The sequence below is a fragment of the Cyprinodon tularosa genome, unplaced genomic scaffold, assembly GCF_016077235.1.
Source record: "Cyprinodon tularosa strain WSP-4 unplaced genomic scaffold, ASM1607723v1 ctg317, whole genome shotgun sequence".
In the NCBI taxonomy this organism is placed as follows: domain Eukaryota; kingdom Metazoa; phylum Chordata; class Actinopteri; order Cyprinodontiformes; family Cyprinodontidae; genus Cyprinodon; species Cyprinodon tularosa.
In genome coordinates, this window is record NW_024039027.1 from 406,086 (window position 1) to 420,632 (window position 14,547).

General features: G+C 41.9%; 1 protein-coding gene across 1 annotated transcript; it reads right to left on the reverse strand.

The window, feature by feature from the left end:
- Positions 1-8,871: 8,871 nt before the first annotated feature.
- Positions 8,872-14,309, reverse strand: LOC119788441. The gene is made up of 5 exons (XM_038292768.1): positions 14,220-14,309; positions 10,423-11,550; positions 10,140-10,298; positions 9,891-9,986; positions 8,872-9,676 (listed from the first exon to the last, which is right to left on the reverse strand). Exons 2-4 carry the CDS (start codon positions 11,368-11,370, stop codon positions 9,945-9,947), a joined length of 1,149 nt encoding a protein of 382 aa, XP_038148696.1. The 5' UTR covers positions 11,371-11,550; positions 14,220-14,309; the 3' UTR covers positions 8,872-9,676; positions 9,891-9,944.
- Positions 14,310-14,547: the final 238 nt, after the last annotated feature.

Below are 14,547 nucleotides of genomic sequence, written 5' to 3' on the forward strand. Positions count from 1 at the left end.
TATATTTAAGCCCATGTAGTCAGTGTTGGGCACGTTACTTTGAAAAAGTAATTAGTTATAGTAACTGAGTTACTAACTGAGTTACTCCGCAATAAAAGTAACTAGTTACTAGTAAAAGTAACTATTGCGTTACTTTTGCGTTTCTCGCCCCCATAACCCTCACCACCCGGCCCCCACCTTCTCGCCGTGTGTTTCAAAGCCAGCTGAAAAGAGCGGACGACAAAGACAAGAACCTGCAGAGAGTTTAGCATTTATTGCAACTCACCGTAAATGACATCAGGGGGGAACGCCATGTGAAGTTTTTTAACAGGACATTCAGATCTGGTGAGTGTATGAAATTAATGCCTGGGGATGTCTTATTCTGAAATCCTGCGTGTTTGGGTTGTTATAGATACTGCAACATCTAACTATCTATCTATCTATCTATCTATCTATCTATCTATCTATCTATCTATCTATCTATCTATCTATCTATCTATCTATCTATCTATCTATCTATCTATCTATCTATCTATCTATCTATCTATCTATCTATCTATCTAGATGTATACTCTGTGTGTGACATAAAATATGGATCTCCATCCCTGCCACAAAGGCCATTAAATAATGTTTAAAATAAAAAATACAGTAGGTTGAAAAGGAAGAGTATCCATCCATCCATCCATCCATCCATCCATCCATCCATCCATCCATCCATCCATCCATCCATCCATCCATCCATCCATCCATCCATCCATCCATCCATCCATCCATCCATCCATCCATCCATCAGGCTATCATTTGATCGTTCACGCTCTCCATAGTTCTCCTGTAGCGCAAGCACAGGGCGACTGTTGCGCGCCTTTAGCGAGCATGCGCGTTTCCTGTGCTGCAGGCGGCATGATTCACCGGGGATGGGATGCAGGGGAAAACCGTATCTGATGGGGAAACGCAGCTCGGCGTAACACCAGTATTTCCATCAGGAAAACGCTGTTTTGCTGCTGGAGTCCTCCTCACTCTCCCTCTCTCTGTGTGTGCTGTACGTTAACACCCGCCAGCGGAAACACCCACCTACCCAACTGACAGACGGAATCTCACTATACATCAGCCACTCTCATCCTCCCCTCTCTCTATTGACAAGGCGCGCACGAGTCCTATCATGAAAAAAGGTTCATTGTGCAACCTGAGTAACGCGCAGTAACGGGGTGTCTGCAATGGTAACTGCGTTATAGTTACAGTCAAAGTAATTAGTTGGATTACTCGTTACTAAAACAAGGTAACAGCGTTAGTAACGCCGCTACTTTCAATGCCGTTAGTCCCATCACTGCATGTAGTCATTTTCTATAGTGGGATAATACACGTAGAGCCCGTGTTGCTATACGAGGCTTATATAAGGCTTTTACATTTTTGCCGCTCCAGACAGATTATTATTTTTTTTGGTCCAATATGGCTCTTTGAGCAGTTTGGGTTGCCGACCCTTGTACTCTTGGCTACTCACCTCCTTATTTATGTCACCTGCTGCAGCCAAAGCCTTTCGCCTACAACACCCAGTCCTCACTTGATCTACAATTACTTATTCCCAAAACCAACACTACTTTTGGTCTTACTCCTTTTCTGTATGCTGCCGCTCGTGACTGGAACGTTCTGCAAAATATTCTTAAACAAGATAGACTAGTTTCAATTTCATCCTTCGAAACAATTACATTATTCCTTTTTTACAGACACTTGCAGCTGCTTCTCTACATAATCACTTTTTTGGTTGTCTGTTGTGTTTTAAATAATATTTTATGTATGCATTACTAATGTATTGTATTCATTTTAACCCTACTTCCCTTTTCTTAAGTGGTTACTCCACTTGTCAGGCCACCATTGTAAATAAAAATTTCTCTCGGCTCCAGAGGCATCTGCTGTTGGAGCTGTGATGTATTTCAGCTACATCGAGGTCTGTCGTCCTGCACACCTTCCAAGCATGATGCTAATCCAATAGCCACGCCTTGTTCTCCTGGATTGTTGGAGCCTTTAGTTGTGCATGGGGCTGTGTGCATGTAGCTCTGCTGATTTTCATGAAATGAAAACCCAAAATATAGTATTAATGAATAGATTAAGATCTGCTACTTATTATAATCACATAACCTCAATAAAAATAGTCTAAAAGCATAATTTAACTTTTTGACTAACGATGTTGATGTTGTAAAGCGGTTCTCCATCTGGAGGTCGCCATCTCCTTGACGGACTGCGAAACACTAAGTGGGGGGTCATAAGAGGATCTGATAGCAAGAATGTCCCATTAATGAATAAACCAACCAAAAATATGATGTTATAATTTTGAACTATGTATTTATATTGAATCAAATATTACTGTAAATAATATATACATGTTATAAAAACATGTATATTTGATAGCTAAATATCCCATTCGAAAAATGCATTAAAGGAAAAGTCTGGTCAGCAAAAAAAGGATCAATGGATCATTATCAATAACTAAAATGAATATGTTTGCAGTGATTTAAAGAATTTACAGGTAATCAGTAAAAAAATTAACACAACAATTTTCGTCGCAATCACTGTGTCCAGGAGCGGCCATTTTTGCCCAAATATAGTAACCCCTCCCCCTCCTGCCATCTTCCAGCAGTGACGTCACGGTGCGGTAAGCCTAACGCCATTCTCCCCGCTTTACAAGCTAAATCAATGGGAACTACTAGACACATCTGCAATCAACAACAATTATTGAAGATTTCCAGAGGACTTCACCATTGAAATTCACCAGAGCTATAGTGAAACTGACAATGCCCACGTGCATGGCACCTGGATGCTGGAATACATCGGGTAAAAGTAAAAAAAAAAAGAGTTATTTCACCTTTCTGATTCCTGATCCTCTACTGACGGGTTCGTTGTTGGATTGAAGGGGGAGGATTTGCCATCGAACTTCTGGCCAGAGAAAAAACACGTACCGTATTTTCACGACCATAAGGCGCAGCGTACTAAAAGGCGCACTCTCAGTTATGTGTGCATTTCTGTATTTAACACACACATAAGGCGCACCGGACTATAGGGCGTGTTTTTATATACAGGTACATGTCCTCTACTACCTTTAAATACCTCTACTGCGTATTTAAAAATACAGCGGGGGCAAAACTGAGTATGACTGTGCTTTATTCATGTATTTATTACAAAGTATTAATCAAACCTGGGAGCTGACCGTGAGACAGACACATCGCAGATGACAAAACGCTGTGATCACTCCTAAATTAACTTACAATCCTGAAACCTGCCGACAGAATATGTTCGCTTTTATTACCGGTATCCTGGTGCCTGCAGTTTAAATTATTTATGTAGCCGGGTGGTAAAGTTTGGTTGAATGACTGTATTGTCTTAAAGTGTTAGTTTTCTTTTAGGTTACAGTAACAATGCTATTGAATTATTTTGGTTCAGTTATGTAATTTTATTTATTCTTTATATATAAATATGTGCTGGTAGTTGGTCTCAGGTGCTGGACATTTTGACCACCAGAGGGCAGTGTTTCAAGGGGATTGCTGTTTCCCAAGACGGGAGAAGAAGTGCGTCTTGTCGTCTTCCTGTGTTGCTATGCTGCGTGTTGAACGTGGATGTGACTAGTACGTGTTTTATCCGCGGGAGAAAGATTTGGCAGAAAAAACGGTAAATATATACATCACTTGTTGAAATATGTCGGTACATTCTCATTTATGCTATAAGCAGTCAGTATTTTAATGAGATGGTGTGTTTGTGAAACGGATGGTTCAGGGAACCTGTATGTGCGGTGCGGGGCGGCCATTTCCTGCACGTGATAATAAGATGTCTGATCATCGATGTGCTCCGGTATTAAGAGTGAACTGAGACGTTACTGTGGAATGTAAGTGTTGATAAAATAAGTCATATCACAATTTCATCTGCTAAATCAGTGTGGTGTAATGCAGCTCTCTGTATTTTGTTTGTGCAGCCAGAGGCCACTGCCGTATTTCTTTGTTCGCCTTTTATGCATTGTATTTTCTTTTTGTGCTTTTCCTCTGTTATTTGAGAGATTGCCACGTTTCAGCAGTAGTTACCTAATGTTTGGTACACATATGTTCTGATTTCTGAACAAAAGTAAGAAAATAAGACAGCTTTGTTAATCTGTTTCAATTGGAAATAAAATATACTGCACATCAAGAACCCCAGTTATTGTGTCCTGTGAGGCTAATTATTCCCGGGCTACACATTTTGGTACCAGGAGTGGGGTGTGCAAAATAAATAAATAATACAATAATAATCTTAATGTAACCTACTACTACACGGTGGCATTTTATGTACGATTAACTAAGAAATACGGCAGTGGTGAAGACTACGGGGATCGATCATCAAATAGAGAGGACGTGTGGCGGTGCGGATTTCACAGCGTGACTGTTGCTGCCTTGGAACAGAACTCATCTGGATCCCCCTCGCTGAAGTACAGCCAGCAGGATTTAAAGGTGTTCCGTATCACAGACTTTCTCCCGTAGTATCCTTGTTATTGGAAAACTTCACTGAATCTTCTGTTGGACTAAATTCTGACCTGAATCAAACATATCGATCACAACATGTCAACCGTTCCAGGTGCTGAGGACAATCTCAGCGGCAGTGATTCATCCAATCAGAGTCTATTAGAAGCGGCAGGGCCAAGCAGGGTTCCTGATGATGAGATACAAAGTCAGCTTCAAGAACTTGCTAAGTTGCGAGATGATCTTGTCAGGCTAAATGATGAAACCCGGGCTCAAAGAGACAACTCTAGTCGTGCCCTCACTCGGTCATATATTTATGTCCCACGTGAACGCCAGGTCCAATTTTTTTGTGGAGAGTGGGAAAAGGATGGGAGATCTGTTGAAGAATTTATTGAAGAGGTTGAGAGGGTCATAAGGACCAGAGAACAGACAACTGAGGAAAAGTGTGATTTCATACTTTCATTGTTGCGAGGACCAGCAATGGAGGAAGTCAGGTTGTGTATGGGGAATAGATCAGTAGGGTCTAGTGATTTATTCTCTTTCCTGAGAAATGCTTTTGGAGAAAGACGCAGTGTTGCACAACTTTTGCAGTCGTTTTACAATCGTAAACAAGCAGATGGAGAAGACCTCCGTGACTACTCTCATGCACTGTCCCAGATACTGAGTTCTGTAGTAAAACAGTTCACAAATGCTGTACCTGATGAGAAAACAGTTCTTAGAGATCAGTTTATTGAAGGTTTAAGGCATGTTCCTCTGAGACGTGAATTAAGGAAAATGGTCAGAGAGAGGCCAGACTCTAGTTTGCTAGATGTGAGAAATGAAGCGCTCCTCTGGGAAATGGAAGATAACCGATCCCACTCTGCTAAAGGAGTAAGGAACAATATGGTTCAGTCAGAAGCATTCGAAACCCAGTGCTCCCTGACTAAAACAACTCCACGCAATGACCCCCTTTCAGCTTTAGATGAGGTGCAACGGGCTGTTGTCCACCAGGGGGAGCAGTTAGCTGAATTAGGGAAAGCATTGACTGCCCTATCAACTGCTGTGGGTGAATTGTGTAAACGTGCTAATCTGACTTCACCAGAACCCAAACAAAGAGTTAGACCACAGCCTGCATTTACACATGATGGTCAGCCGATCTGTTTTAAATGTCAAGGGGTTGGACATATTGCCAGAAGGTGTCCACAAAGCAAAGTTGTTCATACGGATGCTGCCTCTGCTTCTCCTGGGGGGCAGGGAAACTAGACCCCTCGGTTGTCATGAGCCAAACAATTCGGGGGGAAACAACTGGCTCACCAACAGAAGCCTTGGAGAGGGATGTAGTTTTGGAGAGGGCAGTTGGAGAATGTAAGACAGTGGAAATAAAACTACAGGGTGTGAAAGTTTCTTGTCTTCTTGACACTGGCAGTCAAGTAAGTACCATTTCAGAGGGTTTTTTCAACAAACACTGGTCAGAAAAAGACAGCATCATTCATCCTACTTTTGAATGGCTTAAAATCACAGCCGCTAATGGACTAGAAATATCTTACATAGGTTATGTCGAGCTTGAAGTTGAGGCTATGGGTCTGACCATTCCGGAAAGAGGATTTCTTGTAGTTAAAGATTCAGCTCAGTCATCCTCTGTGCCTTGTCTGCTTGGAATGAATGAGATAAAAAAGTGCCAGGAACTAGTACACGGCAAATTTGAAGCCACAATGCATGGTAAACTTGACTGTAGCTGTAGGGAGGCTTTTCATCGAGTCCACACAGTTAGTTTAGCAGACAGGCCCTCATTTGTCAGGATTGCTGGGAAAGAGGCCGTTCATGTGCCAGCCTCTTCTGCAGCTACTGTTATAGCAAAAGGACTTAGAACTGTCAGTGAGAGAGGTCCTTTAATGCTATTGGAGCCTGGCCATTCCTCTTTACCTGGAGGGTTGGTGGTGGTGCCAACCTTGGTGACATCTGAGAGACATGTTTTTCCTGTCCAGGTCATGAACCTATCTGATGAAGATATCTGGTTGCAACCCAGGACTAGACTTGGACTTTTGACTGAAGTTGACTCTGTAAACAGTGACCAGTTGTGTAAAGTTCAGTTTCAGAGAATTGCAGCAGATACAGATGAAGTTAGCATTAGCAGACAGCCTGAATCAACAACAGATGTCCAATCTATTCTCGATAAATTAAAGGTTGGGGGAACTCCAGAGCAAGAAGCACAGCTAGCTCTGCTGTTGGGGAAATACTCATTTGTGTTTGCAGCAGAAGATGAGGACTTGGGTTACACAGACAAAGTACAACATGAAATACACCTCACAGATGACACACCTGTGACGCAGCCTTACCGACGGATTCCCCCCACACAATACAATGAAGTGAGAGAACACATTGGCAAGTTGTTGAGAAAAGGAGTTATAAAGGAGAGCTCAAGTCCATACGCTTCTCCTATTGTGTTAGTGAGAAAAGTTGATGGTAGCCTGAGATTATGTGTTGACTACAGAAAACTCAACTCCAAAACCAGGCGTGATGCTTTTCCGCTCCCAAGAATAGATGAAACCTTTGATGCACTTAGAGGGGCCAAATTCTTCTCCACAATAGATTTAGCAAGTGGGTATCACCAGGTGGCCATGCATGAGCGTGATAGACCTAAAACAGCATTCACCACCCCGTTTGGTCTATATGAGTATGTCAGGATGCCATTTGGTGTGTGCAATGGGCCAGCAACATTTCAGCGACTCATGCAGGCTACAATGAGCGATCTCACCTTTCAGATACTACTGGTGTATCTTGATGATATTTTAGTTTTTTCTGAGACATTTGATGAACATCTTGAGAGGCTTGAAACTGTATTGAGACGGTTAGCTGAGACCGGCCTTAAGGTAAAACTTGAAAAGTGTGCTTTCCTTCAGGACACCGTGAAGTTCCTGGGGCATCAAGTGTCAGCTAAAGGAGTTGGGACGGACCCATCCAAGGTGTCTGCGGTTAAAGACTGGAAGGTCCCATCCACAGTTAAAGAGCTCCAGTCATTCCTAGGGTTCTGTAGTTATTACCGGAGGTTAATCCGAGGTTTCTCACAGACTGCAGGGCCGCTACATGATTTGGTGAACAGATGTTTAAATGCAAAGAAAGCTGGGTGGGCAGGCCGCCATTACGAAGCGATGTGGACTCAGGGGTGTAGCTCAGCCTTTGAGAGGCTAAAGGAAAAGCTTACTTCTGCTCCTATTCTGGGTTTCGCTGATTTCACACAGCCTTTCATACTAGAAACAGATGCCAGTCAGCATGGTCTAGGGGCTGTTTTATATCAGCAACAGGATGATGCTAAACGGGTCATAGCCTATGCCAGTCGCAGGCTACGCCAGGCTGAAAGGAATGACCGCAATTACAGCAGCATGAAGCTAGAACTGCTAGCTTTAAAGTGGGCTGTTGCTGAGAAATTCAGGGGCTATTTACTTGGTTCGAAGTTTATTGTGCTGACTGACAACAATCCGCTTTGCCATCTTAAGACTGCAAAGTTGGGTGCAATAGAGCAGAGATGGGTTGCACAGTTGTCGGTCTTTGACTTTGAAGTAAAATATCGACCTGGGAGCAGTAATGCAGCTGCAGATGCCCTCTCACGGCAGGAGTTTGCAGGGGAGCCTGAAACTGATCCAGATTCAGATTTGGATGGCTGTATTGCTGTTTGTAACCTAATAAGACGAGGAACTGCTCTGGAGCCAGATCTGGTGGTTAAAGGTCTCAAATGTCACGAAGTGAGACAGATACGGGCACACTGAAAAAAAAATAGAGGTTGACAGAACTTAAATTTTATAGGCAACGTGATGCATTTGGTTTTTTGAGTTTTCCTTACTTAAATTCATCGTGGTTGAGTTTACAAAGATTTTTGAGTTCTGCCAACTTAGGTTTTTGGAGTGTTACATAGAAATTTTGAGTTCTACTAACTTAGGTTTTTTAGTTTTAGTCATACATTTTGAGTTCTACTAACTTAGGTTTTTTAGTTTTACTCATACATTTTGAGTTCTACTAACTTAGGTTTTTTAGTTTTACTCATACATTTTGAGTTCTACTAACTTAGGTTTTTTAGTTTTACTCATACATTTTGAGTTCCACTAACTTAGTTTTTTCAGTTTCACCTTTAAGTTCTGAGTTCTATCAACTTTGTTTTATGAGTTTGAAATATAGATTTTGAGTTCTACAAACTCAGATTTTGTAGTGTTATCTGTAAGTTGAGTTCTATCAACTCACTACCCATCATTCAACACACAAAAAATTATGTTAATACAAAATTTTTATTGCACTATATCAACAGATACAAACAAACCACATGTTGAACTGCTATGGGGAGAGCACAGAAGAGCTTGGCGCCCTGAGAACTGAGCTTCTTGAGAACTGCTCTTCTGTCTGTCTGTGTGTGGGGTGAGAGAACAGTGTGTACAGTATATGAGAGCCATGCTGGCGAGCAGAGTAGCAGGCGTGTGTTCACATTGGTAATGGAACCTAACAAGCTGTTATATATCAAGATACAAAACAACAACAACAACATAAACCACATATATTAGAAAAATATACCCACAATGAACTCAGTGAATTTTCTTGGCTTCTAGAAGAAAGCACAGAGGAGCTTAGTGCCCTGTGAACTGAGCTTCTTAAGAAATGCTCCTTTCCTCTCTGTGTGCTTGTGCAGCATGCTTGTTCTTGGAGAAGTTTTCTGGAGAACAATGTGTGTGTACAGACCTATTCATGTAGTGGTTAGCAAAGAGCTATATGTGTGTGTGTGTTCATGGAGAAGTTGTTGGAGAACAATGTGTGTGTACAGGCCTGTTAATGTGGTAGTCGGCAAAGAAGAGCTTTGTGTGTGTGTGTGCTCATGCAGGAGTTATGACAAAGCTGTGTGTGAGTGCATGCGTGTTGATGTCCACGTGAGTGTCAATCATACACAGGCTTCACAGCAACAGCTTCTCTTTCAAGGATCGCGTGCGCTGTGAGCATCTTGATCCAAGTTCGAAAAAGATGTTCTGGATAGCCTCGAAGGTGTACCTCATCTGCTCTGGATAGTTTATGTCCATTGCGTACAAAAGGCCAAACAGGCAGGCGAAGGCAGCTGCGAGGTCAGGTAAGTTGTGTAGTATTACTGCCCCTTCCAAGACGATGGCGATGTCAGTCACTGTTGTCCATGCGGCAGCATCATCATCTACATAGACGGTCAGTATTGCAACGGGCACTCCTGCAACTACCGATTCTTCAGGGTCTGTGTCCTGATGGTAAAAATCAGACACAGCGACATCTTTTAGCGATAGACACCCTGTAACAGTTGCTGTCACCCATTAAAGAACACATATCCTTATTTAGTTGTTTACAGTCACATTTAGTCACAAGACTACCAGCCAATACTTTCCAGTCTCTGGGGCGATATTAAAAAGGCACTGCAAAACTATAGTAATCACACCAAATTGCTCTTGACTTACTTACCACACACTTCAAATAGAACTGTGATGCATCGTCACGAACAAAAATGGGAAGGCCTTACAGTGCTGCTGTCCTTCGATGACACACAATGTCTGTTGTCTGTGAACATGTGCACACAAACAAACACATTGTAACGCAGCAAGATGACTCAAATCAAGAATATCTGTAAACAGCAAATGTCAATGTTTGATTTTGATGATTTAAAGTCATTTTTGTATTTGCATGTAGTTTAGTTTGGGGCACTTTACCCACCTCTTCATCAAGTTTATTCAGCAACATCTCCATATCTGGACCAAAAGCTGCTTTTCTGGCTCGGTACAGTTTTATCAGGCGAGGTACATAGTTGTCGAGGGATGCATTCCAAGTTGCCCGGAGGTCTCTGCTGGTGATTCGATAAAATTCTTCAGATATCTGGACACAAGCAACAAAACAGTCTTTAATTATAATATCCATGTCAGGGCTTAATGTGGTAGTCATGCCAGCCTAAAGCAACAGGAATGAGCAATAGTACACAAATACACAAGGAAATCCATACCTCCTCATGAGAAAACAGTGCAGGCCATCGTTCTTGGACTTCTGACACCATAGGCTGCACTTCTACGATTTCTCTCCGACGATGGGAGAAAGTCAGTTCCATCTTCTGCCTAATCAGACCCATGTTCCTTTTCCTTTTCTTCATTTCTTCAATCAGTGCAAGCCTTTCCTCCTCAAGAGTGGTACCATCATGGTTGTCTGGATATTCTGGAACATGGTTGACCTCTCCACGTTTGGCCCTTTTCAGGATGAACGGAGCAGCCACTCCATCCTCTCCCTTTCTTTTTGTATTCACCATCACCTCATTGCAGCCTGCACGACGCAACTTTGCCCTGAAGTTGCCCATCTTATAATGAAGACTCTTCAGCCATCCATCATAGCCAGTTACACTATCTGTCTCCTTTAGACAAGGATACTTGACCAGAAGACCAGACGCAACAGACACTAATTCATCCTTACTGGGATAGGCGCCTCTGATATCAAAAATACTCTGCCAAAGTTTATTCACAATGTCAGATCTCATATCTCCTGTAAGAATGAGGCGCTTCTGTGTTCTTTCATATACGTCATTTCCCTTACGCAATCTCAGCTCAACATCATACGCAAATTTAGGGATTGTGAATGGATTTGGCCACCGAGTTGTACGCCTTAAAGGGGTCTGGGAAGAATCTGTATTGCTCTGGACAGAACTTGAGGAGGGAGAAGGGAGGGACTCGAACAAGCTACCCTGGACAGAACTTGAGGAGGTAGAAGGGAGGGACTCAAACAAGCTCCCCTGGAAGGAACGAGTAGGGCTCCTCTGCGCCTCATTACAGTCCTCAGAGTGTAAGCTGGCTGTGTCAAGGGAGGACACTGAGCCAATGGAATGGCTATCAGATCGGCTGAGGGGAGATTCCCCAGTGTTCCACACAATGTAAAAGACAGCACGCCCATCTGGCAACTCTGACATTTGAGTCAACTGACATAATGCATTTGAAAAATCGGGGTCCTCGAACTGGAGTGAGAAATCACCTTCCAACTTGATTTTGTCTTTAAGTACATCGATGAGCTGGTCAACAGATGCTGGTATCTCTGTGAGCAGGATTCGACGGGCTTCTTTTGGAGAGATAACTACTCGAAGTAACAAAGTCTGTAAAGAGGGGGGTAAATGTTGAAGTTAACAACACAACTGCAATGGTAATGTTAAATTTAAACACAGAAACACATTTAAATTGAAATAACAGTGACTCATCAACATACCATTTTTAATGGCTTAGTTGAGGATGAATGTCCTTGTGGTCACCATCAGTTTCCCACCAACTTTGTATTGTTCTAGAGGGTGATAGTCTATCAACAGATCTGGATCCAAGGCAACAGTTTCAGAGAGTTGGCTTTCAACAAGTTCATAAGATCGTAAATGTTCAATGTACCTTGAAACAAGTGTTCGGCAAATAAACGTCACTTCCTGTACATTTATCAGAATGATTGCAATCTTGTGAAATTTTGGAAGGTCATTGCACTGGCCGGAAGATAAAACCATGCCCTCTGCATACTGTGTGCCATGTAGCTGAACGGATTTAGAAAGACTCACACTATCAAGATGTGGATACTTCCTCTCAATTACACACCTCAGTGTGGTATCCAATTCTGAGACCGTGACCACTTTCACTCTTTCAACAATGAGCTTTTCCTTGAAAAGGTTAGGGCTATCCAGGTGGTAGGCCAACAATTGCTGGTGTTTCATGGAGAGAGTAAGCAGCACATTTTTCCAGTTGTTTGTGTCGTGAACCACTTTTAAAAAAAAGCTGTGCTTCGCCTCATATCGCATCGTCCATAATTCCACCAGAGGGCCATAACAACGCATTAGATGTGGGTAATGCTCAATGAAATGGTTCTTTGGTTTAAGTTTGTACTCTGGAAATGTATCAGTAAGCAATTGACGGTGGTCCTGCAGTTTGGAAGACAGACGGCACAGAGCTGCCTCTGAGAGCTTGTGTGAAACAACTATTTCAACAATGTCCTTGAGGTCCATTAAAATCATCCAAGCAGGTTCATTTTGGGGTATCTTGCATCCAATTAAAAAAGGAAGTAAGCGCAACAAAGCCCAATTCTCATGTCCATTGCCTGCAACCGTACCCTTCTTGAAGCTTCCTTTCGAAATGTGTTTTGGTTTGTTTACTTTGTCTGTGTTTTTGTATGGAAATGACTTTATGCTGTTATTAAGCACATCCAACGTTAAAAAACGTTTAGCAATCAAATTTTTCAAACACAAACACAATTCATAAGGGATGACCCCTTCGAAAAAATCATGCAGTATATCTGGAGGAAAGCCATTCACTGTATGAAAGAATTTTAAGTGCTTCTCAAGAACACACTCATTTTTGACACCATCAATGCTTTTGAGTGCTTCGTTCTGCCCGAGCTCTTCCAAAACTGCACTGTGTCCATCAACAGCCCTTAACTGGAAATCCTCAACATGAGTCGTAGCAATTTGGTGCTTGCTTATCAAACAAAACCGACAGAACTTCTCAACATTAAAACTTTCAGAAAAGCCCGCAAGACTATGTGCTGCAAGGTTATCTGCGCACACACAAAACACAGTACCTTTGACAAACTGATCAAGCACTTCAACAAATAGTCCCTCTTCCTCTATACACCGTATATCTTTAATCAAGGGTTCAAGAAACTTTTCATAACCATACGCCTTAACATCATCACTTCTACCAAGTAGAGCAAGCTGAATTGATGTAAGGCTAGATCGGAACTTGGCAGGTAAATTTAGAAGAACCCAATAGACTGCAGTTATCTTATAAATCTTTTTAGAGGTGCCCAAAGGATTACAGATTTCAAAATCATCTGTGTATAATGCCAGACTGATGCATTTGTTCTGCTGTCCCAAAAGCTTATTGTCTTTAAAGTGCTTTCCGTCTTGGAAAGACTTGTAGGATCCAGGGAAAGAATCTTGACCAAATACAACCTGTTCTGAAAAATCTTCTCTATTAAGTAGACTTCTAAGCACCTTTGGGACTGATATATACACAAATGAATTCTTGAGAACTGGGTTAAAAAGATACTCTGTTGGTTCTATTACAGAAAACTTCTCCTGAAAATATAAAGTCCTGCGATAATCTGTAGAGAGGCAGCCTTTTGCAGCTGTTGTTACCAAGAGTGGATTAGTCTTGACAATGGCATCAGATATTTCATGCAGAACTGAATCATCTACTTCAATTGTATGCCTCAAAAGTATCTCTTTCACACTTCTCAAAGTCTGATTGCTAGCAAAAGACAGAATGTTATGCAATTCCTCTACAACTTTTTGTGTAGCGTGCCTACTAATATGCAGCTCTGTTATCATACACAAAAAGAGACTAGCTAATTTGTGCTCAAGTGTTTCACCATCCACAATCTCATCAACGTAATCTACACCACTCTCCAATGACACCCCTGCTTCACAATCATCCAGTTCCCCATCACTTGCTTCAATGTCAGTGTTGCCTCTACATACAGTTCGAAAATCTTTAAGAGTACAATGTCTGTGATTACGGCTTCTATGAGAAGTAAAGGTTGGGCGAATGTTGGTTTTGAAATTGCATCTTAGAATGGGGCATTGCACAGTCTCTCGATTCCTTAAATGGTTTGCTAGATGGTTCCAAAAAGTCTTTTCGCTGCAAATCTCTTTAAAGTCGCACAATTCACATTGAAATGTTGAATTGGGTGAATTTACAGTGGATGTGTGTGATCTTGAGAGGTGTGACCGTAATGCACCAGATGTTTTAAATACACATACACAATCTGTGTAAATGCAAGGCCAATGTGTACCGTGACCGTGGTGAAGCCTACAATGCTTAAGAAGAATTTCCTGGGAGGAGCTTGAAAACTTGCACGACTTGCACTGCATGAAGTCCCTTCCTGAAACAGAATCACACACAAATCATTAGAATACATCTTGCTTATGTTTCCATTAATATTCCTTCATTTCCTAGGTCAATTCCTTGTTAGTGAGTGACAAGGTATTGAAGTAATTAAACATTCTGCAGCCAGAAATGAGCAATGTACGGAAGAGGATTAGGGCCACTGAAAAAAAAAGTTCACCGATCTTTAAATTTTAATTCAGTTTAACATGGGAAAAAAGTCAGAATTCTGATTT

Excerpts from the sequence above, each read along its gene's own strand:
- LOC119788441 (XM_038292768.1), bottom strand. The coding sequence starts at position 11,370 with ATGTCAGAGTTGCCAGATGGGCGTGCTGTCTTTTACATTGTGTGGAAC. Across the intron at positions 10,299-10,422 it reads CACTGTTTTCTCATGAGGAG|ATATCTGAAGAATTTTATCG; the intron begins GTATGGATTTCC and ends GCTTGTGTCCAG. Across the intron at positions 9,987-10,139 it reads TGAATAAACTTGATGAAGAG|ACAACAGACATTGTGTGTCA; the intron begins GTGGGTAAAGTG and ends ACATGTTCACAG.